This window comes from Python bivittatus, unplaced genomic scaffold (genome assembly GCF_059951505.1).
Source record: "Python bivittatus isolate LINGU-HERP-01145 unplaced genomic scaffold, Pbiv_v1 ctg000440_np1212, whole genome shotgun sequence".
Lineage (NCBI taxonomy): Eukaryota > Metazoa > Chordata > Lepidosauria > Squamata > Pythonidae > Python > Python bivittatus.
In genome coordinates, this window is record NW_028277063.1 from 4,610,002 (window position 1) to 4,636,308 (window position 26,307).

General features: G+C 42.2%; 2 protein-coding genes across 2 annotated transcripts; one reads left to right on the top strand and one right to left on the bottom strand.

Annotated features, from left to right (window-relative positions):
- LENG9 (leukocyte receptor cluster member 9) lies at positions 1-5,098 on the top strand. The gene is made up of 2 exons (XM_007430992.4): positions 1-469; positions 1,773-5,098. Exon 2 carries the CDS (start codon positions 1,775-1,777, stop codon positions 3,284-3,286), a length of 1,512 nt encoding a protein of 503 aa, XP_007431054.1. The 5' UTR covers positions 1-469; positions 1,773-1,774; the 3' UTR covers positions 3,287-5,098.
- Positions 4,912-25,958, bottom strand: LENG8 (leukocyte receptor cluster member 8). The gene is made up of 15 exons (XM_025168410.2): positions 24,989-25,958; positions 21,265-21,442; positions 20,594-20,695; positions 19,352-19,468; positions 18,342-18,624; positions 16,889-17,033; positions 14,879-15,064; positions 14,061-14,378; positions 13,517-13,645; positions 12,369-12,657; positions 11,556-11,657; positions 10,696-10,764; positions 9,549-9,678; positions 8,899-9,106; positions 4,912-6,621 (listed from the first exon to the last, which is right to left on the bottom strand). Exons 1-15 carry the CDS (start codon positions 25,027-25,029, stop codon positions 6,459-6,461), a joined length of 2,460 nt encoding a protein of 819 aa, XP_025024178.1. The 5' UTR covers positions 25,030-25,958; the 3' UTR covers positions 4,912-6,458.
- Positions 25,959-26,307: the final 349 nt, after the last annotated feature.

Here is a 26,307-nt window from a genome sequence, read left to right on the forward strand (position 1 = left end):
TCAATCAATCAATCTCTTTAGAAAAAGACAGCAAGGAGATAGCTTTCAGGTCAGAACTGAGTTCATCTCACGCACCTGTATATGTCTCCCACTGAACCTTTTTCCCTTTGCTTTGGGGAGTGGTCATCCTCTTTCTGACGTCGGGAGCGCCCGCCCAGTACAGTCACCGATTGCAAATAAGGTCTGCGTGAAGCTTCGCGGCGTCTGACCGCTTCGAGGGAAAAGAAACTGGCGGAGCCCTGCCCTCTGCTGGCCTTGGCGTGAAAATGGGCCCAACAGGTGATATCCCACAATGCTTGTCAGTTGTTTGCGAGTTGCTTCAATTCCGCCTGCTCGCAAACGGGGCGAGGAAAGCGGCGGCGGCGGCGGCGGCGGCGGCGGCGGCGGCGGCGAGCGATCGCCTCTGAGCACCAGGAACGGGTTGCGCCGAAACTCAGACCCGGAAGCGGCTGTGAGCGGTTGGGGAAAGGTAGGCGATTTCCCCCCTAACACGACCCACCTTCTCTTTTCCCCTCGTCTCTTTTTCCCTCCCTGCTGCTTTTGATTTTAAGAAGTGCGCGGAGCTAAATTAATCAAGGCGTCCAGATCCCCCGTATCGGTATTCACACGTGCGTGTGTGGGTGAGAGTGAAGGGGGGATGGCGAGGAAGAAGCGTTAGCTGGTCTAAAGAGAAAAGAGAAAAAGAAGGACAGCCCTACCTCCCGTTGCTGAGGCTACAGGAGATTTTCAGGGCGGCTGAGCGTGATGGGCATTGTAGTCCAACCTGCGGAGAGCAGCAGCTTGTGAGGGGTGGACTCATTCGTGGCGCGGGAGGGCAAAGTGGCTTAAGAAGTGAGATGAACCATTGGCATTCTCATGCCTTCAGTTTCCTCATATAATAATAATAATAATAATAATAATAATATTTATTTATTTATTTATTTATTTATTAAACTTGTATGCTGCCCAACTCTCACGGACTCTGGGAGATTCAAACAATCAAAGAAATTGCAATAAAACATAAAAAAGAAAAGATGGCAAGTGTGATGAAGTACAGGAAAGGTGGACGCTTTACTTTTGTCAAAATTAATTAATTTTGGGTTAGGAATTTGTTCTGCTACTTGAACTCTGGTGCCCTGTGCTCTGTCTAAGGCAGTGTTTGTCAGCCTCAGCAACTTTAAGATGTGTGGACTTCAACTCCCAGAATTCCCCAGCCAGCCATGGGGGAGTTGAAGTCCACACATCTTAAAGTTGCTGAGGTTGACAAACACTGGTCTAAAAGGGAAAACAGTGACAGTAGTTTAACAATAATTCAATACTCTGCAATGTCTTTATACCCATGTTGTAAAATAGGATTGAATTTCATCATGGTGGGTGAAAGGCTGTGGTGTACAGACATACAGTACAGGTTACGATTAGCAGTGGAAGTGAATGCCTTGGTTTCTCCATCTCTGTAATCCCAGAATCATCGACAAAGAAGCATTCCTTGAACCAACCTGAGACGTCAACAGGGCAGAATAATTCATTGACGTCCATTACTGTAGTATATTCAATAAGAGTCTCCATGCGAGAAAATTGGTACACACCTGAACTTGGATTTTATGTCAGACTTCCTGGTTCATAATTCATCATCATACTGCCTAGATGGTATGATGATGAGTTTCTCAGCTCAACAATCCCTCTCATCCCATAATTTTTCTAACATCTGTTATGAACTGTCCTTGGGCCAGTGAGTGAAACTGGAGGTGAGCAGCCTTTGTTCTTCTGATTTTAATGTTCTTTCTCCCATACAGTAATGGACGAATTGGTTACCTCCCCTGGAAAGGACTCCACTGACCACTGTTCTGATAGTCTTCTGGAACCATCAGCACATCCGGATTCATTGACTGATCATTCATCTCCCGAGATCAACCCTCCCTGTCGCTTTTTCTTGGAAGGACGCTGCCGTTTTGGTGCCCGCTGCCAAAACTTTCATCCTGGTGGTGCTGGGGATGTTCATCATTTAGAAGATCCTGGACCTGTCCGTGATCCTTCCTTGCAGCTCACAGAAGGGAAGAAACCTCCAATGAAAACAGCTGAGGATGTCATTTCCCGACTCCTCTGGGATACACAGGTACCTGCTGAACAGTTCTCTATTGGCTACCTTGACCGGTTCTTGGGGATCTTGGAGGAATCTTTTACTTCTTTCTCATGGGAGGATCTAGCTTCTGTTGGTCCTGGTGTACTGGCTATCCCTAAACATAGGATCCAGTATTTCAAATACAGAGACCGTGTGGTTTGGGACAAAGTCAGTCGCACAGATGACGTTTTTGGGTCCACAGGAAGTGGAAAAACCATCTTAGAAGTGATGAAGGAAGAAGACACTCAGGCTATGAAGGAAATAACTGGTCTTTCAGATAGACTCCAAGTTGAACAAGAAGAGGTAAATGGTAATTCAACCAAAGAGAAAGAGTTGAACAGGACAGCTAGTGGACAGGAGTTAGTGATGGCTTTGGGGGAAGCTGTGGATAATTTGGAGTTGGTTGGAGACACGTTCATCAACCAAGAAGGAAACATGGTGAGCCAAGAAAAGGAAAGAGAAGCAGTCAGCTCAGTTAAGTGTGAAGAATTCAAACATGCTTGTGCTGTCAAATCAGAAAATGAACCAGGGATGGTGAAAACAGAAAACATAGATTTGGAAAGGAGGGGAGGGAGGCACTTCTCTTATCTGAAGGAGCGCCCCACCCATTTCATAGCTATCCCGATCACCAGCCCAGAAATCCAGGAAGCTGTGAAACATTTCCAAGAAGCTCTATGTGCTGTCAACTCTGACTTCACTCCCTTCTGTGTGCCCAGAGCTACACTGCATGTCACACTTTGCCTGCTGCACTTGGATACCCCTGAAGAAATCCACAAAGCGATGATGGCTCTCAAAGAACTGCAGGCTGGCTTCCAGCGACTGCTGCCCCCAGCCTTGCTTCTCTCCTTCCATAAATTGGAGTCTTTTAATTCACGGGTTCTTTACTTGGCACCCGTTCCTGTACCCCAGTTGGGTGTCCTGGGTCAGACTTTGGAAGATGCCTTTACTGAAAAGGGCTTGACCGTGATTTGTCCTCCAGCCAAAGGGAAGTTCCATTTGACCATCGTGAAGATTCCTCCAAGGAAAGGTATGCCTCGACTCCCATCAGATTTGGTTTGGGCTCCTACAATACAGGATTTGGGAGCCCAAGCAGTAGAGGCCATATGTTTATATGAGGTAGGAAAAGGCAAAAGAACGGATAATTTGTACGTCAGTATACTGAAATTGGATTTATATGGAGAAAGTTGAACTTAAACAATGGGAGATATCTTCCAAATGAACTTCTGCTCTTTAGAAAAGACAGTGGGTAGGACTGTGTGGACTTCACGGCCCAGAATTCCCCAGCAGCATCTATTTGGAGCACTTTAACTACAGCCCTAATGGAAAAGTTGACCATGAAAACAAACAATAGCAGCATTACGGTAACACAGATGATACTTTTTACCTTACCTGGTTTAAACAGATTAATCATGCATAACGGAGACATTATTTTTTACTATCTTCTTCTCAGTTCCGATACTTTAATTAAATAGGGTTGTATGCATTTCACATCTTTATAGAATCTCTTGCATTGTTAATAAATAGAAATGAAGGGAAAAAAGGAACTACATATTTTCTGGAATTGTGCAATTACTGCCCATAGACAGATGATTCTAGGAAAAGGCACAATGAAGGCCTTTGAACTGTACTTCTCTCCTGATACAAATGCTAACATTTGGGCATGCAGCATGTCTAGCATTGAATTTGGGAAGGTGTTTGCCCTGTAGATTAAAAAAAACTCATAATCCTCTTAACTGGTGGCAATCTTTCCCAGTCTAGGGGCTGTGCTTTGGCTTCATGCCATGCCTAGAAGCTATAGTTGCTACCATCGCCAAACGAGGCAATGCTGTAATTTTTAGCCCTTAACCTTTGGCGGGGGGGAAGCAAAATTGGGCCAACATTTAGAATGATAGCAAATGCCTCAAGCTCTCAAACACGCAAAGCCCCCCACATTCTAACGTTCCAGCCATGCTTCCTCTGGGGGGATTGCAGACAGGGTGCTGGATAGCCACATACTGCCCACAGGTTGCCCACCCGTCTTACATCCTGCTTTGGAAATAATTGTCACTATATCTGAATGCATGTCATGGGTGAATTAGTCACTTGTTTGAAAACTGTAGTTGTGTAAGAAAACTGGTTTTTTTCAACTGAAGTCACACAGATAATGACCAGGAAAACTGAAAAATCCATTTGTATGACTGATCCACACCAGATGATGAAGCTATCTGTAGTGACCTTGTCAACTGCCCTAATCTATGATATTCGGGAAACCAAACCAGGGAGTTAATGTACCACGTTAGCTCATCAATCTTCCCCAATAAAGTATAATAAAATTATATAGTGGAACACTAAAGGGATTTAGCTTTAAAATGTTGATCCAACAGTCAAATCAGAGCTTTTGAATCAGAATATTTTCTTTTAACCTAAGCAGAATCCAATTTAACATCTAGTTTCTGTACCTTTACACTGGAAATAACTGCAGAAACACTGCACTAAGATCCACTGCAGCATGAATGTGTCCTAAATCTCTGAATTGTTCTACATGAAATTCCTCTGCTGGAAAACGTAGTCCAGCTGGAACCTAAACATTCCTTTCCCGTGAGACAGCCAGACTAGACTACAAACCAGTGATGCACATATGTAACGCCTTTGCCCCCACTGCCAGTAGCAGAGATGTGCAAGGCTGGGGAATGACGAGGCTTGTGATGTAGGGGGAAACAGACCAATGGCCACCCTTTAGAATATTAACTGCACAGACAGAAAAGTCAGTTTGGTGTCACTGCTGCCCCTGGCCTCTGCTAAACGTTGAACATCACCACACTGAAGCAGACAGCACTGTTTTAAAAAACTGACTTTAATCAAATGGGAAAAAATTCAGGTTTCTGAAAAGGAAAAAGGGATCTTTGAAAAATCCAGCCCAAGCCAAAATATCCCAAAATTACACATGTTCAAAAACAAAAAGAAAGAGGAGTTAGAGCAAAGGAGAACAGAGGGGAAGAAGGGATTATGAGAAGCTAAAGAGACTAAGGGTGGGAAGGAGGGGGGAGAAAGAAAACAACAGAAAAAACTATTGGACAATCTTTCAAAAGTTTAAAACAAAACTGAAACAATGTGACGAGAGGAAGTGAAAATGGGTGGTGCATTTTCAAGTTTACCTGTAAAGAACTGAGGACAGAGGGAGAAAAAAATAAATTAAAAAAACTTAGCATGACAACTCCAGAACACAATAGAAGAGGAGATTGTGAAGATCATCTTGTGTGTTGGTCTGATTTCACAGCTGCATGCCACGCCTTCACTGGATATGCTTCATTTGTTGTTGTCACATCCCTGCAGGGTTTTGTTACAAAGAAGTCTTTCACATTCTCCTTTGGGTAGGAAAAAGTCTTTGAACTGGTAGGAAATATGTGAAGACAGATTTTGCTTTGCTCTTTCCCCTTCAGGCTGGTTTTTTGTTTGACTGGAGAGGTGGCATCTCTCAAGCTTTTTCATAGCCAGGCCATAGCTCGGAAGAGGAAAAAACTGAGACAGTGTTAGTTTTTGAGGAGCATAATAAAGAACACAAAATGCGTACGCAAAACCTGAATTTTTCATCTTCAGAGAAAACCATCTGTTAAATTCATCATTATAAAAGTAGAAAAACATGGATTTTTTTTTTTCCTCTTAGAAACAAAGAGTTTGCCTAGTATTATTTACAACTTGTAGCTTCTGTACAAAACCATATTTCACATATTCACATAGAGCTGTATGTGCTCATGTACCGGTGCCCTTTTGAGATCTGTCAAGTGGAATAAAACAGTGCCTGCTGAGATTTTACCCAAAAAATAAAAATAAATTAGAGGGATTGCTCTGTGGATTAGGGAGAAAATCTTCTAGCTTCCTGAATCCTTATGACAATGAAGAGATGGTAACACAAGGCAGCAATTTCCATCATCTCCCATAATTAATCCACAGATTCCAACTTTTTATCCTGGCAATTTCTGACCGTGGGGAAAGAGATGGGGCATTGCAACTAGCATCTCATGCATCTTGACATGAGAGGAAGGGGAGGGGAGCAGATGATTGTAAACCGGTGCAAAACTATTCTTCCCTGAAACCTCCTTTCCCTGTTGCTGGCAAACCCCAAGAATTGTTAGACCGAACTCTCTGCTCTTCTGTTTCCGGTGATCTTAGATGCCGTCCGATGTCCTTGGATCTTACCCTCTTCTATCCGTGTGCGTTGAGGACAGCGGGAGAGGTGGTAGACCGAGGCCCCAGCTTGCCCATGGCAGCCAACTGTATCTGATTTTATATACATATATACACACACAAACACAGACATATATATCTCTATATATATGTACATGTTAAAACAGGCTAGAACAGGGCAGTGGGTTTTCTGCTTTCAGAAATTGGCCAGGACCGCCAAGCTCTGCTTGCAGTCAATCTTGGTGGCGTCGGGGCAAGTGTACACAAGGGACAGAGCTGCAAGGAAAGCTTGGCACTCCTCCTCGCTCTCGAAGGCCAGCTCTGACACAACGTAGGAGACAGGAAGCACCGGGCGGAAACTGAGGGAGATAAAAAGAGACACTGGTGAATGGGAAAGGGCAGCACATTAGAAACTATGACATGCAGAACCCTGCTAATGTGTAGCTATTTACCTTTAGTTACTCTGGCAACATGAGGAAACAAAATCAACCCTCATTGAAGACTTTCATTCCAGTATTTCAACTGATCTCAGAATTTCAGCAGTTAGGATATACATACTGGAAGAGGTACTGCATAATATAGGCTGCTTGGTGGCTTGCTATAGATATTGGTTGGTCACTGGGGGAAAAGTGCTGGACCAGACAGAGTTCAGTAGGTTCCTTACGTTGAAAAGGGAAGCAACAGGACTATGGGTCTACAGTTTACAAAGTGGGGCAAGAATTCAGACTTGGCATGCACTCATTCACCTCCCAATTGCAAAGGCTGGTTGCAACGATTGTATCATTTTATCCTTTTACTTAGAAGCTTGTTACAGAAGACTGCACATTCTTTCAGGTTAGTAACTGTCAAAGCACAATCAAAGATGCTTTGAGTGTCACCATCACCACAGAAATGGCAGATATTGAGTTAAACTGCCTTCTACCTTTTAATGGAGTGGTTCTGAAACGAGGACCAAAGAAAAGGCAAAAGTTCTCCTTAGAACTACTAAAGATGAACAGATTGAGGTGCTTAAGAATAGAAGCTGATAGCCTATTCATGCAATATCTAGCGGAGATCATTTTCAAAAGAAAGTTCGGCAAGATTTGTTTTCTCAGTGTTTGATGATCGTGCTGCCAGCATAATACATCAGCATGGTGTGCTTTTCCTTGTAACTGATTAGCTAAACCAGAGAAAATGCTGTAAGGGGTTAGCACTGAAGCAGAAGCCTCCCCTAACTCATCAGGGCAGAGTAGGAAAGGCTCAGACAGAAAAAGGAAATGATGTCTCTTCTCAGTGATAGGGACAGCCTTATAAAAATAAATACAGTTGTGCCTCCCAAGCAAGAAGAGAAATAACCCTCCTCCAGTGATGCAGAATTACTTTCTATGGCACTTTTGTTGGTGAACAAGACTAATTTTTTGGAAAGAAGCAGGACAGAGAACGTTACATCGGTACACAAGCATTCTACTTGAGCAACTAATGCTTACAATTCTTATTTAGCGCAAACCCCATTCTTCTTGCCTCCCTGATCACTTACTATTCATGGCCAGACACAGGCATAACAAAATATCAGATTTAACTTTTCAGTCATTCACCGAGCATTCGCTCTCATGTCCTGGCTGCTTCTTGCTCCCATTCCAGAGTTCCTTTCTCCACTGACACTGCCTTGATCCAACCACCAGGGGCCTGGATAATCTCTACAGCAGGGCCATGCATTGGTACAGCACCTGGGTATCGCTGTCTCCCTATCCCATCTGCATGCTGGGCACCAAAATGTGGGAAAGGAAAGGGTCAAGAAGGGAGAGCTACAAATGGAGAGATTCCCTCCCAATCGAAAAGACTGTGAGGGAACCAGGATGAACGTCCAAAGCACAAGGGTATCTATTCAGCATGCCCTGCTTCTGGTAGATTAAGTCTGTCCCTTCAGGTATAGAATTAAAAAAAAAGATAAGGGCAAAACAAACTATGAAGACAATCCTAGGTCTACTCTGATTCTTCCCACTACCCCATTTTTTTTCAGTTGGGCTTTGCTTTGACTAATGGCTTATTTTACTATTTGATTTATATCTCACCTTTGTTTGTCCAACTCAAGCCAGCGTAGGCAATGCTCCCGCCTCTTATTTTTCCCACAAGCACAACCCTGTGAGGGGGGTTGGGCTGAGAGACTCACCCAGCCAGTTGCCATATCTAAGGGAGGACTAGACCTCACAGTCTCCCTTGTGAGTTCTAGCCCAGCACCTGAGCCACTACTGTCAGGTACCCAAATAAACCTGCAACCATTTCTCAAATGAAGATACTTCTACATCAACACTTCAGAGCCAAAGGTTTCTGCAAAAGAATTCATTTTCTGTCTAAGTGAATCAAGACAGTTCCGGTGACCCTGCCACCTGGTCACGAGGGACAGCCAAGCCACTGTTTATAATCAAGCATCATGGATGCTTGCCTCAGGAGACTGCAATTACCATACTTACCTGCCCAGGACACAGCCACTTCCCTAAAGCTGCAGAAAAGAGAACCCCGTTTGACCCACCTCTATCTACTGGATACTAATCTGCCCCTTTCCCAGACATTGCAAAAAAGGGGGAGCAGGAGGGAAGCGTGCAGGTGCGAGGCATCTCCCCCCACTTCATCCCAAGGTCTGGTTCAGCTCCACATACGTTTTGATCATGGCTTTGAGGGCCGTTTTCCTCTCTCGTTCAGCAAACTTGTCAATGAGGTAGCCGGACATGCAAGGGGCCTGGCGGTACAGGCAGAAGAAACGGTGGTAATTGGAGAGGGCCCAGGCAGCTCGCAAGGCAAGGGCATGTGCCACACAAGGGTCTGTTTTCAACTCTTTTGTCAGGTATGCCAGTTCGGTTGTGATGTCTGCAGGGGGGAGAAAAGCAAGTCTCACAAAGTAAGCCGTTTCTCACTTACTTTCACCACGCACTGACTTAGGCTAAATATTTACTACTCTTTGCTCCAACATGCATCCTTGACTGGGTTTGGCCTGCTCTGTTAAATTAACTTTAGTCTTCAAAATTATCTTCCCCAGAAGCTTCTTTAGTATTTTAAGAACAAAGTTCCCCAAAGTGACTGGCACTGGCTATTATGGGGGGGAAAAATGCTTTAAGGAAGAGAAACAGAGTCTGGGAACATCTGTAAAACCTCTTGGGTTAAACCGGCAGAGATCACAACATGGCCAAAAGGGTTATTAAGGGAGTGTTTGTGCAGAAACTCTCCACAACAGCAAGGATTCCCAGGTGTTGAAATAAACCCTACAAAGACTAGCCCCAAAAGTCCATCTCTCAACAGCCCCACCATGTACCTCCTGAGTTCTTGGTAAAAATGTAATAGAGGATGCGGTAAGCAGTGAATTCTCCAACATTTCCAGGGAGATTCTCTGCATAAAGAGACTTCAACTGTGTCTGGCACTGGTTGAACTCCTCATGGTCACCCTGGAAAAGATAACCCATCATCATGGAAAATATTTATGCTGTCATACACCAGAACCTTTACTAGAGTAAGATAGCAATTTTAGCAATTCTGCAAGACCTAGCTCTCTGGATAAGTCCATTATGCTGAGAAAGGGAAGAGAAGAGGATGACCAGCAGTGATGGTCAATTACAGCAATGATGGATACACCACTGGAGGAATTGAAGGATCAGGCTGGGGACAGATCATCTTGGAGAAAATCTATCTATGTGGCCACTAAGAGTTGATGGTATATAATCAATAACTCAATCAAAATCTGAGCCAGCCAAATTAGCTCTCTTGCACTGCTACATAGTTATGAGTAAAACATAAAAAGACACATTTACACTTATTATGCCCTGCCAAGTATAAAAGGGGCTGCAATCTTCATGTGCCAAAGGTCACGTTTCTCTTATATTACACTATATCTATGCTGCCCTGATCCAAGAGGAACACATTCAGCATGAAGTAAAATCAAATGTTTTCCTCCAATCCTTAAAAGAATATAAATTGTCCAAATATTTTGGGTGGCAGGAAGGTATGCATAGTAAAAAAAAACAACAAGGGGGATAAAGTGGTTGAACTGGACCTCCAAGTGCTGCTCTAGTCATTTTCCTAGTTTGGAATCTGTGCAGTAAATTAACAGCATATTTTCAAAATTTGCCTAAGAAAATTAATTTATTTCCCTAAGAAACAAAGGGGAAAATGAGTTCCTACTTGATCAGATTTATGCTGCGTGGAAGTACTGCATGACATAAAATGACTGCTTCAGTATGTTTATACTCTGTTAAATAATTTCAGACTGAAAACAGGGTGTTTCTAATTCAACATGGTTCAAATTAAAACATTTTGTACACCACTACATCCTTTCTTTCTTCCAAGGTGCACAGATATCTAATATTTTATGTTAATAAGTCAGATAGGGGAAAGGTAGTGATTGATGAGCATGGAGTTAAACCTGGATGTATGGAACATTATCTTAACTACTAGATTATGCTTACCTTCTCCAGAGCTATTCTGGCATGGGTTTCATATACTTCCACTGTGAATTCTGTACGGATTCCTTGAACCTTAACAGAATGAGAGAGAGAGTTGCCAAGAATTGCAATAGCCTAGAGCTTCATATATTAGCTTAGGAGACTTGAAATCTCTGCATACTTTTGTACAACAGAAGGACTGGAATATAGATGGGTTAAACAAAATGCAAGGCAAATTCAAAAGTTGAGTTCTAGCCAATAGAAAGGGTGGAGAAATTCTGTAGGGCAGGAACCCAAGGGGAAGTACTATTTCACCAAAACTGCATTTAGAGAAGAAGGTTGAAAGCTTGAAATCTCTAGACTCTCCCCCTTCCCAAATAACATATATTATAATTTCTGCCAAAACTAGGAGGATAGACAGAAATGGTTTTGCCTCTTGATCAAGGATTCTGGGATTTTTTTTCTTTTAATTAACAGGTTCTATGGCCTGAAAAAGTTTGAAAACCTCCGATTTAGAAATCTGTCAAAAGATTTTCAGATCTTTAAAAAAAAAAAGGGGGGGGGGACTCCAGGATGCTCTACTCTGACTTGAAAACCCTGTTCTTATTCAAGAGCAGGTAAAGTACCTCTAACTTCTCCACCTACAAAATGGCAACTAGCAATTAAATATATTAAGATACTATTAGTCCAGCTATCACAATGATGGCCAGCTTCATATTGTGCTGCTGTCTAGTTTGTTTTGCTTAATTCTGGCTTTCAATGCTGTATGAAGTCAGCCACATGTGGCTTATTTAACAAATCATGGTTAGAAAATTGTAGCTCAGCACACAAACTGTGAACTGAGCCATGAATTTCTGCCCGTGCCAAGGCCTGAACTGGCTTACTGTAAGGTCCTGCCGGATGGATTTCATCTGCTCACAAGCATAGGCATAATCTTGCTTCTCTTTCCAGTGGGATTTCACCGCAGTTAAAGATTTTTTAAGTACCTGGGAGAAAAGAGGGAAGTGAAGTTTAAAGATATCTGGCAAACACAAACCATCTTCTAAAACAGCTCTGGAACAAGACTGGACATAGTCCAGGAAAAATATCCTTCAAAAAGGGACAAACAAAATATTGTGTACAAACATGAACTGCTGATGGAGGAATGATGACCACTGCCAAGACTGCAGGGTGATTGGCATAATCGTTCTGGATCAGCCTGCACTTTCTGTCCAAGGAATATTCAAGGCAACTAGCAGGATTTATATTTAACAGTTCTCCCCCTCCCCAAAAGAACACATGCCCAGTTTGTCATTTTCTGTCTACTAATCAAAAAATACATCAGTCTGCCATTCAGCAGCCCAAGTTGTGAGAAGACTGCCCATCTGCCTAGCTCACAAAGCAGGAATACTGGACAAAGCAACACTGTAGAGAAGTGGAGTGGATGTTTGTTATGCACAGAATAGGAGTAAAGGGATATATGTCTTTTTTCTACCACTTCATCCTGTCTAGCACACCTGGCTGGGCAGATCTGTTTCTTCTTCTTTTTCATCTTCCTTTCTTTCTTAGAATTCTTTGCATCCTATCAGTGCCTATTTCCTAGAAACCATCCCAGAATTGTAAAACAGCAAGTTGAAACAGCAAGGAGACCTGAAGGAAGAAGATACTAGGCAGGCTCTTTGAAAAGACTTCTTGCTTCCCCCTGAGTGGTTACTCACTGAGAGAGGCCGTACAGTAGAGGGATCTGGTGCACAAGTGAGGCGCAGATAATGCTTTGTGATCTCTTGGCAGGTGCCTACAATCTTCAGCTCATTCCAGTCAAGGCCGTCAGAGCCAACAGTGTCAAGGGTATTGATCTGTAGGATAAGGGGCTCCAGACGCAGCTTTTTGGAATGGGCTCCGTGCTGGAAGCGTGCTGCCCGCCGTTCCTTCTTGAACTCCTTTTCAGGATCTTCATAATCCATAGTGTTGCGCTTCCGATTGCGCTTGGGAGGACCTTGGTCGTGCCTACAGAGAGAGAGAGAGAGATGAACTGGATCCTCTGAAGTTTTGTTATGTAAGACCCTTATGTAATCATCCATACCATACTTATTACTGTTTTTGTATCTATTTGTTTTGTATTAATTTCTGTAACCATGTGTCTTCATTACTGCTGTAATCTTTATATATCAATTAAAATTTAAACACAACATAAGCATTTTAGAGCATGAATGGAAGACAAGTGGGAAAATGTCGCAGGAAGCAGAAGAATGGGCAAACATGGAGTCAAACAGCTACAAACAAAGGCACTGTGTCAAGAAATGTGATGAACTGGAAAACTGAAAATTACAACTGATGCCAAGAAGACAGCAGGAACCTTTGAGGTCTCCAAGAGAAAGATTTGTTATTTGCAAGCTAAAGAAAGACCAGGAACGTAAAGAGAAGCTAGACAAATCCCAAGAGAGCTAAGCTGATCAACATCAGGAAAGACTTTTTAAGATCATGAATGTACTGTCAACACTGAGACGTCTGAAGAAATCTATCATACTCCTAGAAGAAAGCCACATCTGCTATATGAGTAATCACACGTGTCAGTAAGGAATAATCTCTTTAATAAAACTATACTAAATCTGGGTTGGATCTCACACTTGGATTGTTCAAAATCCCTAAGGATCTTGCAGAGAGGAAGTGGTTAAAGAGGACTGTGCCCTAACTCTGTACATAACAGTTCTGAGTACAACACTGCTGCTTGTATGATTCCATTCCTCTGAGGGTCAGACAAAGAGTAAAAATTTCCTACAATCACTCTTACAAGTTTCTGATTATTTCTAAATCACCTACTAGCAACTAGCCGTCACACTGACATCCCTCTCCCCATGCAACCTGCCTTTTTCCTCGTTGCGCTCTCATCCGCCCTCTATCCATGTGGCCTCCACGTCCTCGGTTTTTCTGAGCGTTCCGGCGGCCACCCAAGCGACACTCATTTCCCGAATAGGAGCTGTCTGAATCTGAATCACTATATAAGATGAAAAAAAGATTATCTTTAGCTGTTATGTTAAACTCAAGGCCTGGCATTGTTGTAATCAGCCAAAAAAAAAAAAAAAAGCTCAATAAAACAAACAATATAATTGGAGCTGGAAAGGAACAATTTGGTCATGCTATCTTTAAGACTGCTGCTGCCAATCAGAATCATAGAATATGGGCAGGTTTTCCATGAATCTTGGTTTGTAACTTCCTTTTTCTTTAAAAAGTGAAGCTTCTAGTTCTAGTATAAAAGGCTTGTCAATATCAAACAGGTGAAGCTTTAATCACTGTTGCTGTGTACACAGGCAAGATATGAAATGATATTTCCAATACAGAACTAAAGGAACTGCCCAGACCCCAAGATAACTGCCCCAAACCTATTCTATTCTTTGACCTCAGTTGTTTACCTCCTTCGGAAGTGGCGACTGGGAGATCGTGATGATGACCTTGACCTAGAACGTGAATCAACGCTTGAGGACGAGCTATTTTCCTTCATGAAAACATTGCGGTTTCCAAATTTGGTGGGAAAGCCATTCCCACGAGCCCGACCAGTCCCAGCTCCTCCACTACCTCCCCCTCGCTGGGGCTGAGAATTGCCACCACCACTCCTTTGCTGCTGTTGGGCAAGACTTGACTGCATAGAGGCACGTGGCGAGTGGAGAGAAGAAACCTCCCAGCGTTGCTGTTTTTTCTTGGGGCTTTCGGCCAAGTTGTCTCGGCCCAAGCTGTAGGAAGAGTAACAGATCTGCTAAATCTTAGGAAATGGTTTTGTGAATGAGCAATCTACTCAACATGGCAACTAGATCATCCATTATACGCATTCTAAACTCTAAACATATACACCAGCTTAAAAAGTTGGAGATGTCGTTTGCTAAATCCACCAGATGCAATCAAGTCTACTAGTCTTACTTGCCTCTTAAGGAAAATGCATCCTTAAAAAAAAAGAACAGAAATCTTGGTCCTCCAAGCATTCTTTCCTTTCCTAGTTCATTAGATATAGGTAAGAAAATTATTCAAATCTCCAGTCAGTGACAATGTTCCTCACTCTCTAACCAATCACTATCTTTTTGCCTCTTCTTATCTTAAAGGAATATTGTCAGAATAAAATGGGAGGGAAATATGTACAATGCACTAAGCTTGTTTGGGTGGGTTATTTGTGCACTAATAAAAAAGATCAACGCTCCCCAAAATTCTATCTCCATCCTCTGCCCCAAAAGCTACTCACCCAGGCAGTGGTTCCCTGCTCCAGTCAATTGTGTAGGCAGTGCCATCCTGCAGCCTGGCCTGCAGGACTTCCTTAAGTAGCTTCTCTGTGCGGTCTTTGTCCTCCTCTGACTCACAGGCTGTGAAGCAGCGCTGGACATACTCCTTCATGTCCTGTGGCCAATCCTCAGGCTTACCTGTTGAAGAACTAAACAGAAAAAAATTATTAAAATAGCAAGGCTCCGCTAACACATTTATTTAATCTCAATGCGCACTTGAGTTGGCAAAGCTTCCACTCCTGGAACCATCTCATTGTGTAACTTGTTCCATTACATCTCATTTTAAAATTCAATGTGCTCCGCTATTTAAACATTTGCATCCTATCTCATTAGCCCAATTGCTCCTGAGTCCTACCTTCACATGACAATTCACACGTACACTGGCTGAGATTCAGGCACCAAGCTGAAAACCCCTCCCATTGCCTTACAAGGTGATATTCCATAAGCAATGAAGACAATAGTCATGAAGCCTTCTCATTTAGCATTCAAATGTGTGGGCCCAAAGCAGAAGACCTGGCAGCACTGAGCTCTGATTTACCGGCCTCTGCCCTCTTGACATCACTGCTTCCCTCCCAGCACATCACAACCTATGGAATGAGACAGAGACTGTCATCCTCCAAGAGGCTGCTGCCACGTTCTCACAGCATTCCCACTGGACATGAGGAGTGCTCTTTTACAATTTGCAAGGATCTTCACAAAAATATGTATGACTTTATTCTATATGGGGCACCTGCTGGTATCAACTGTGACCTTCATACTCCATAAAGCACTGGAAAAGGCACTGCTTCTTAAGCTCCCTAAACAAGAATGCCTCATTTTCAGAGCATGTTCACCATGTTGGAAGCACCACCACTTCATGTGAAGTAAGTTTCTGCTTTTCACCCAAAATATACCACGAAATCAGCCAGCTAAGAAGATTCAAGGATGGGCTACTGGAGCAGAAGCCAACATGCTATGAAAACCAAAGAAAAAGCACCAGTGTTTTGTGGCTTCCCTCCATCTGGCTGGCACACCATCTGATGCAGCAGGAGGCCAGGATGCTTCTTAGGCTGGCAATCCTAAGCACAGATTTAATAAGCATCAAATGAACAGAATCCAATATACTATATTTTTCTGACTGTAAGACGATACTTTTTTCTAAAATCCTTACACTAAAAATTGAAGGGTGTCTTATTCAAGGAAGTAAGCCGAGGAGAGAACCGCGCGGTTGCAAAACTGCCCATACTTTGTCTCTGCAAACAGACTTCCTCCTATTGCTAGCCTCCAATCACGAGTGAAATAGCTTGATTCTGCAAACAGGCTTCCTCCAATCATGAGCCTCCAATCACGAGTGAAACTGCCCATACTGTCTCTGCAAACAGACTTCCTCCAATCACGAGCCTTATGTAACTGACCTCAGTTGATGCTGAACAAACCAATTGGAGGAAGTCTGTTTGCAGAGACAAGCTATCGGCAGTTTCACTCATGATTGAATGTAATCAGTTATGCAAAAGAGCATGGAAATAGAGCTGCAGAGAGACGATTTGGACCTCCTCCCACCGAGTGTATCAGGTAAATGTTACCTAATTACTAAATAAAAATGTATTCTGCACTATCTTTAAAATATTGATTTCTTAATTTTGGGTTGGAAAAGTGGGGGTCGTCTTGTACATGAGGGAGGAATTACTGATGGAAAAATACAGTATTTTATTTCTATATGCAAAATACTGTACCTATTGCTATTCAGAATCTGAAAACTCTGGGATGAGAAGTAGCAAGAGGTTGCCTCCCATAAGTCCTATTACAAAGTTTTTCCCCAGCCTGGGATTTGCCCAGTATATTCACACGTTATGTTCACCCACGAAATTATCTGTTTTTGTCCTCCTTCCTGATTTTATCATTGCTTTAACCCTATGACATAAGCTACCTAGAGTTACCTTGGTGATTTGGGCTGCATATGAATAAACAAATGAGATGAGATGAAAGTTGCAAACCTGTGATTGTGACGTTTCTCTGAATTCTGCTGGGAACCAAAGTTTCCATGCTGCTGTTGCTGCTCCAAAGAGCTGAAGTTCTGATTTGTTACTACAAAGGGACGCTTTGGAAGGTTGAATTTTAGACCACCAGACCCAGGTGCTTCTGTTTAAAAATAAAAAGAGGATTCATATGTATGTGTGTGCATGCATATTTTTAAAAAACCTGTTGCAGATTTAGTAGCCTATGCATCTCTCTAAAGCTACATATAAACCTTTCTTGCAAGAGAAGCACAGAAACCAAGGATTATTTTAACTGATTTTGATATAAACAATACTCCCCAGATTTGAGACTGCATATGTGAGGTAGCAGCCTTATGCATTTGCGAACACCCTTACTGCAGTATCAAGAGTATTTTGTGTATTTTCATAAACACTATGGGACAGATGTAGGCTACAGTTTCCATTTAAATCAGTAAGATTTAAGCCATGCACAGCTCTTGCCAAAACCATTGATACAAGTGCAAGAACTTAGTGTGGCTCCAACATAATGGACTAAATCCACAGAGCTTCTAATATGAAAGGTTTTCCACTTGCCCACAGGGACCCATAAATTAATACCAAACTCTGACTCCATTATACCTTCCTATATTAATTCATGCATCAGCCTGCTTCCATTCCCACCCTTAATGTTGAGCTAACAAAAAAATAACAATGCTAGAATCTGGCCGTTTTACAACACATTCTTGGAGATAGGCTAGGATGCTCAAGGCCACCTGTGGCCTGCAGGATATTCACCCTATTCTGGGGGGACTAAAATGTCAGCAGCAGGGAAACCCCAATGTGTGATGGTGTTTCCCAAAGCCCAAGCAAGATTTCCAAGTTCAGTAAAGTGGGAAGCTTTCACACCCACTGCCCAACACAGATGAGAGGGGGCCGCGTGCACAGTGCCAACAATTCCTCTTCTTTTAATCCATGACAGAAACTTGATGTCAATCAAAAGTAGTTTAATATGCCTTCCTGAACTGCCAGCAGATCTTTAAAAACTGGATATTGTTTATTCTACATTAGAGAACATTCTTGATTTGCCAGCAGAGTTAAATTTGTTACTAATGCTTTGGCAATTCTTTCTGTAGACTCAATACAACAAGTGAATTAAAACCATTTTTGAGTACTGCACAGGAAACAAAGCATTTCAGAGATACATTTTCTTTTCTCTTTCCCAATTTTATACATGCTAATAAACTTCAAAGCAAAAGTTTGTTCATTAAAGCAAAAGCTTTAAATTATGCCAGAGAGAACAGCAAATGGTTTTTAAACCAACTCTTTGTCGATAATGCGTCAGAAGCCAGGAATAAAGCTTTCTCCAACTCCCTTTCCCAGTAACCAAGCCCCTAAAGTGCTTTATCTCCCTTTTCTCAAGGAAACTGAAGGCCCACTCAAGCCACTCCACCTCTGGCTCCCAGAAGCTCACGTTTCATGCGGTTCCACAGCTGCTGTCCTTTCTTGGGCTTGGCTGTTTCCGGGTACGAGTGCTGCTGCTGGCTATAGGAGGCACCCGACTGGTTTGGCTGAGAGTGCAACCCTCCAGGAGGACCACCCTGCTGCTGCTGCCCCCCAGGGCCCATGGGTAGGTTGCTATGCTGTGAAGGGTGGTTGGGATGTTGCATAGGGGACTGCGGCGGGTTAGGGATTTGCATTTGCTGAGGTTGGCTTGGATACGACATCCCTCCATCTTCCATGCCTGGGACTGGAGGCTAGAGAAAGGAGATTTGTGCCATTACTACTTCTGCCAGCCCCACTTTTAAAAACAGTTAAAAGCAGAGAGCTTTACACTCTGGTGTAAGCTGGTGTAAGAATGGACAGGTTCTAATTTTCCACATTGTTACACTAAATCCCCCATCTTCAGGAGCTGCTGACTACAATGGCTGGGGCCAACAGAAATGCAGTGCAATGCCCTAAGGACCACAAGTTGCTCAACTTGTTTACTCAGAGAGCTTCACTTCTCTCTCTGAAAACTGAGATTCCAAACTCTCTGCTTTCTGCCATTAGTTCAAGAAGAAATCAGAAACCTCTAACACTTTGTTTAGCCTCTGGACTCATAAGCTTATTTTTACATGCTGTAGTTATCTTCCATTACATTTCAGTCATTAACTACTGCACCGTCACTGGATGCTGCTGAAGTAACAAATTTGAGAAGCCAAAAAGCAAGTTGTACCCCCATACTGTACAGTGTAATATACAATTGCCTGTGCTCATCAACTGCATACACTGAAGTGGCATTACAGCGAGAAAACCTTAGGAAAGTATCAGAAAAAATCAAATCACTACTCAGCCATCTCTTTTTAACAAATTTTAAGATGTTACTAAGAACTTTTGAGATGAGTTTTGAATCTTTTGTGATTGGATTTGTGTATTTACATTTCCCCCTACTCTATTTAAAATAGAAGAAAAACAGTACTTGAATAAAATAAAATATATTACCTGGCTCATGCTCCCTTGGTGCTGCCCAGGAACTGGTGGCTGTTGGGGTGTCGTTGGGGAATAAGAGCCTGGGACACCATATTGCCCGGGAGAACCATACCCAGGGTAGACATTTTGCTGGGAAGGCAAATCATGGATTCAGATCAGTGAAGAGGTACTTCACACAATAGGCAGTATATAATTTTTATATAAAAGCAGAAGCTAATTACCTGGGTTTCCACTCAAGGTCTTCTCTTGCCTCAAGCCTACTGGATTCCATTTAGTGGATTTCTGGCATTCTGAAATCCTAAACTCTCTTTTTTCAACTTTATGAAATTCTGTGTTTATCTCATATGTAATAGGTACGTATAGTAGAGTCCTGTGGCTGACCTATTTTTTTCCTTCCTTTTCCCCCCCCTCCCAGAGCAGAGAGATTGCTTAAAAATGCTATCTCTTCCTGAGCAGCTCTTCTCACAAGTTAACAAACTCTGCTCTGTGATCTTAATTAGTTGATTAGTACCCTCTGGCCTACTTGCACTGCTGCCTGAAATTGACAAGACCTGAATCAGTTACATACTAAAGGGTTTTGCCTCCTATGTGTCTTGCTAGGCAAACAGCAGGGGCTAGCGCATTCCTCTCAATGTATATTCCCAACTGTGTGCCTGTTTACTCACTTGTAATCCCTTCTTCTCCAATTAATGTACGTACAAATATTAATTTCCTTCCTGCTAATTGCCCCAGCGCCAGGGTAAGCATTCCAAAGGGTGGGGGAGGAGGGGAAAGGGCTGTAAGATTTGCCCAACAAACCAAGCTTCCTCCTGAGTCAAATTCTGGAGACCATCCTTGCCATTTGGGCTCACCCAGCAGATCAAGGAGGGGCCCCCTGGCACTGTGAATATATTCAGGGACAATTTCTTAATAAACATTCTCTAAGAAGTTTGTTTGCCATCCTGGCATTGCCCTTGGTGTTCTCATTCTTTGGTATCCATCCCGAAAATCCTAAATTAAGTGTCAATGCACAAGTTAGCAGCAACAAGGAGCTATTTAATTCCATTACACAACTTGGCCACAGTTGGGATCATTCTATTAAACTGTGTGGATTTGGAGGGCATAGATAAAGCTCAACTGACGTGGAAACTTCCACCTTGTCTTATTTATTCTGCAGTATTATTCTCTGCTTTTACAAGACTGAGTCCCTCACCAACACCCTAGTTAAGACATTCTAAAGGGACCTTATGAAGTTAGCCAAATGCTGTTACTTACCATAGGATAATAGTAATTATAGGGATAGAGATAGCTGTATTGTTGATACCACTGGTAGTACTGCTGTTGCTGCTGCAGGGATTCTCCTTGCTGTGTTGTGTACTATGAAAAACAGCAGGAGAAGTGTGTCATACACTGATCAAATGTTTACACCCACAACTACCAAAACGAAAATAAGTAAGGCTACTTGTCCAACAAGTGCAAGTCTTTTCCTCTGATTAACTGCAGGATGACAAATTAGTGTGTGGCAGCCCAGTGCTTAAGAATCCCAATAATGCAGACCCTAAAGCCATTCCAGAATAGAAGCTCCTCCTCCTCCTTTTACACGCTCCCCAACAAAAAAACAGAGTGTTCCAGTTTCTCCAAGAGATACATCAACAGAATACTGACAGTAATGTCATTCATTTCCAGCTTCCACACTTAAAGAGTCATGTGAGCTTGTCGAAAACCTTCCTCAGAATAATGGTTTTGAATAGAGTTTGAGTTCTTGTTGATTCTGAATTCCCAAAACTGAATTCCCAAGTTAGCAACAAACAAAATGAAGTAAATATTAGTTTCAGTCTTAGACAAGCAAGGCTGGATACAAATAATTGTATGAGTTCTTCAAATTATTATTTAAGACACACCCACAGTGATGCACAGTGATGCAAGAACCATTGGATCCCTCTTACCTGTGCGTTACCTTGACCATTGGTGGCACCTTTACTGTTGCTAGAAGCAGCTGCAGCATTGGCCTTGCTAATATTAGCCAGTGCTTGACGGGCCTTCTCCCATTCAGGGTTCTCATGCATTGGGCCTTCCATCCCGTTTTCTCTGGTGCCTGCAGAACCCAGGCTGTACTGTGAAGCCCTATAAAATAGAAGAGAAAGTGAATGAATTCCAGTCGCGGTTGTTACAGGGACTTCTATTCCCATGTATCACCGGTACAGCCTTGAAATCACACAGCATCTCCAACCGTTAGATGTGCTTGTTTTCAGTTTACAGGACTTATGCTCAAGTTTGCTAGCAAGAAAATCTGGGTAGGTTTAATATGAACTCAGGTTCAGTCTAACTGAGCATTATTATTCAGCCTCTGAGTCATCACAGAAAATTTATCTACATATACACCAGCTAATATGACTTTAGAGCTTGTAAAATAATAGTTTCAACAGGAAACAGGGAGAAAAGACAGTGGCACAGGAACAGTTTCTGTTTCATTAGCTTTGCATGATTAAAATTAAGAGTAAAAATTATTGAAAGTTCTGTGCTCTTCTACTCATGGACCTTCGCCAATATATATTGCCAATGTCAATTATACCAGTCAATCCAGAATCTTTGTTTTACTTCATTTTTTAAGCCAGTTCCTAATTCAGTCTTGAAATACGGTTAGCAAGCTCATACATCTATGCTAGCTGTTTGCTGCCCACCCATCTCCATCCAAAACATTCAACCTTTACAGCCCCTTTACCTTGTTGTCCAGATAGAACACTTCAAATTAATTAACTGTGAAACTAGCTTTCAGCAGGTTTCTCAATTCAAGAGACAGAATAACAACCAATCATATGAAAGAATACTTCCTAGTGCCTGCTGCGTAGAAGTTGGAATCTCTGGTAACCCCAAGATAGGCAATACTACCTCCACTGCTCTTCTCACTAGAAACAGTATCTAGGTATACAGTAGCTTGGTTTCATGGGCATGGACTACAATAAAACAATCAACAGACTTTTGACTGGTCAATTACCAATTCTAGTCACCATGAAAATTGTTATAAGTAAGCCTATACATTATCAGATTGTTTTTGCCCAAAACTATCATCACCCTTTTCATATAGAGTAGGGTAGGCAACATCTGGCCCCAGGATGTTAGACTGAAACCCCCCTTATCGCTCACCACACTGACTAACAGTGATGAAACCTGAGTAACAGTGGAGGGCCACACACTGCCTACTTGTGACTTAAAAATGTTATTGTGAAGAATGACATACTGTATATTCCCTTTTACCTGATTTTTATGATACATATTTCTCAGATACATCAGGATAAAGAATTTAAATATTAAAAGAGATAGCAATGTTAGACTGTTGCTAGAACACGACACTTGCATATTCCACCAATCCAGAATTCTTAGATCTTTACCTCATCTTAAATGAGCAGCATGCTTTTCCTGCCAGAAAGAAAGGAAATGCCTTCTGTGCTGTTTAGTATTATGCACTGAGAACTTTGGCTTCTCTTCCTCCTAGCAAAATTTGTTTAGTCACTCTAACTGGCAAGCATAAGCAGTTTTGCTCAACTAGTACCTTGACATGCTTTTTTTCTTAATTTCACAATTCTCCCCCTTCAAAACATATGTTGCAATAAGTCTGTAAGGTGCCATAAAATACTGGATTTTGTTTTTCAAGAATGAGAATTTCTATTCATGTGCGTGAGCAGTGTCACAACAATCTGGTTTCACATTTAATATTAAGAATCTGAGAAAGTTTTTCCTATCTTTTCCCTTCTTTTTGTTTATAAATTTGAGAGTAGGGCCTACCCTCTTATTATATTCTGGTAATATGAGTAACTTTAACACAGTGTTTGTGTCAGCTGCCTTATAACCAAATTATAAATTATAATTAAGACACCTAACAATAAAAATAAGAACAAATTAAAGCTGCCTACATACAACAAAATAGGTAAAAATAAAATCTGTTGTCAATATTTCAGGCAAATTTTACCAGGACAAAATGACAACAAAATTTAAAATTATTTGCCTGGGAATACATTAATTATCAAGTAATAAATGAGCGAGCCAAAACCAACACTTACCCACATTTGGTGGTTAAACTAGTTATGTTTAATTGGAGAGTGTTACTTCACCTAGCCTTCTACCAGTATGTCTTGATGGTCATCTATGTAAGACCTATAAGCCTGTAATATCATCAGCATTATGATGTCATAAGCAGAATGTCAATTTCAACTTGAATCAAGTCTAAGAAAGAGGTTTAGCTGTGAATTTTCTTACTGCAGAATACTGCTTTTTAAATAATATATCTTACTCTTCTTTCTTGTTAACATTCAAATTTCCTCCTGATCTAACTGGTGGCAAATATTTAGATACTCTCTGTAACAAATAGTTCTTTTGTAAACAATATATCAAATGGATTACCCAAGTAGCTTGGACAAGTACAACAATACAAACACATTTTGTTTCAATTACTTGTCAAAAAACAGCAGAATCAGAGAACATGATTTCTCACACATTCTCATTCTTTGAAGCTATTAACATCTTTAGCTAAGACTTAAAGACTACATTTGCTCAGAAAGCTGTTGTAATTACAAATCTTTATTGATATGAGATTTTTCCACTCTATATAAAGGTCTCTTATTTCCAATACATAATTTATAAAGTCCTAAAATATTTTTATCTAACCTCACTTTACTATTTTACTTATTCAGAAAATATACATTGACCAACCCAAATCCAGGAAAGCATTATTAGTTATAAGGTCTTTTATAGCAGAAACCAAAGTATTTCCTTAGTCATCTTCAGGTAGTAAGTTTATATTATTCAATAAAAGTAATTTATCCTTTCACATGCAAAAGGCAGTTAAGTCTAGTGGAGATGGTGCTATAACCTACAAAAGCTGGATACAGGTTAGCAGTAACTAAAATATAAGTATGGGTAAAATAAGAACAAAAAAGCAAATCCAAAACTGATTATTGAAATTATTAGATCTGAAAAATCACACTATTTTAAAAACTTTATAGAGAATTCTGAAAGCAAAACTCAAATCTTATTTTTTTTTAAAAAAAATGTAAATGGAAACATAAAAAATCCAAAACACTAATTCCTGATTAGCATAACAAAACTTGCAACATATGATGCACTCCAAAGATTCTACAATAATTATGAATCCTATTACCTCAAACCTCCCTCCCTTGGTAATTTCATAGGAGTCCCCATCAAAAAAGTCAACATGTCACAATTCAGTAGCCTTGACCTCCCATTTATCAATACAAAGGAATGCAGTTGCTTCTCTTCCCTCCTCCTCAGTTTTGACTGTGATATTATCAGCTGTAGGCTGGGATTCTCAGCTTAGAGATACAGAAAGAAAATCCAGTACATGGTATCTTTCAATTCAGAAGTTGATAATTTGTATTTCAAAAGATGTTGCTAGCCATTAGAGCAGATGGGAGTTGGTCCATCAACATCTAGAATGCTGCATGTTACCTATCCTTAACTGCAATATAGAAAGGTTAATTTGCTTATAAAAACAAACTCTTATTTAAAAAGTAGTAGGACATCACCTCATAAACAATTCCATGTAATAAGGTTTTGCTGGTAGACACACATTTCAAATCAGCCCAAGCCTACCCAAGCCTTAATTCCCCCCCAACCCATCCTATGAGCTGAATTAAAATAAACTTTTGCAATCACCATTCTGAAGAATGCTGGTCTCCTATATTGGCAGCCATCATCTAATTTGTAGAACAGGCAACTGTAGATATCAAATGGCTGCAAATCCACAGCCTGGCAATGTCTCTTGACACAAATATCTTTTCTTCTCTCTTCTTCCACAAGTAGAGGCCAAACAAAGGAAGTTAACCAGGGAACAGGCACATCTCAAGCTCGTGGATTTAGCACTCTCAGATAAACTTCCTGATGCCCCTTTTCACCACAGGGCAAGCAAGAGCTCAGGAGCCTCGGGAATTTAAGATTTCACAACCAGTAGGCAACACTAGTCAAGAGATCCCTGCTCAAGCTTCTTCCAACAAAGCGAGATGCTATGTAGTCCTATCACCCCACGTTCCTTTCTGGGGCCTTATATTCTTTTCGCCCCCCCCCCCCCCGTTTTTAACTATATCACACGTGAGGCCCTTCTGTAGTGTGACATACTCTCCCTTTCTTCGGTTGCACTAAAGTCTAAGGTCCCCCACCCTCGGGCACAAAAACTTCACCCACAACTCTCTTCCTTGGCAGCGGAGCCCCGGCCCACCCTTCCCTGCCTTCCCCTCTCAGCACCCCGAAAAAGATTCCCACCAAAAATTACTCGGGTCCGCCGCTCGCTCGCTCGCTGCCTGCCTACCACAGGCACACTTGCACAGGCTGCCCTCAGCCTTGCCCCGGGTTCCCCCGAGCGGCACTTACTCCGGGCCGTCTCGCTGCCCTCGCCCACCCACTCCCGACTTCTTCCTCCTGCCCTCAGCCTAACGGAAGGAGCAGCGCGCCACCCGCTCAGCCCCAACCGCGTCGCCACCCGTGGCGAAAGGAGGCCACTTTCTGGCGCCACAGTCCGAAGCAGGCCGCGAGTTTCGTCGGCTCAAGTACGGAGGAGAGGAGCCCTATCGCATCCCAAAATGGCGCCCGCTGACTCTTCCCTTCCTCTACCCGTCTCGGCTGCCAGACTCCTTCCTTCCGGTTGCCCCGAAGGAAGCGGTGCGCGCGAAGGCGGGGAAAGAGAGCACGTCGACGTGCGTGGTGGCGTCACGCGAGCGACGTTACCGCGGAGCTTCGTCACGTGGTTTGTTTTATAGGCCGGGAGGTCTGCCTTCCGCTCGAGAGGCGTAGGATTCCAACTTCCATCGCCCTGCAGGTTTAATTAACCTCAACTTGAGGGGATCCACACAGGATGTTATCCCAGGACATGGGAGACGCAGGTTGTAACCTGCATCCAGCTCGGTGTCTTCGGACTGTTGATTTTCTTTCATCCTAACCTACTTTACGGAGTTGTGAGGAGACAAAAGTGGGGAAGGGGA

Coding starts and splice junctions, on each gene's coding strand:
- LENG9 (XM_007430992.4), top strand. CDS start 1,775: ATGGACGAATTGGTTACCTCCCCTGGAAAGGACTCCACTGACCACTGT.
- LENG8 (XM_025168410.2), bottom strand. CDS start 25,029: ATGATGGCTGCCAATATAGGAGACCAGCATTCTTCAGAATG. Junction 12,658..13,516: donor AGAGCGCAACGAGGAAAAAG/GCAGGTTGCATG, acceptor CTCTCTCTGTAG/GCACGACCAAGGTCCTCCCA. Junction 9,679..10,695: donor CCAGAATAGCTCTGGAGAAG/GTAAGCATAATC, acceptor TATCTTTTCCAG/GGTGACCATGAGGAGTTCAA.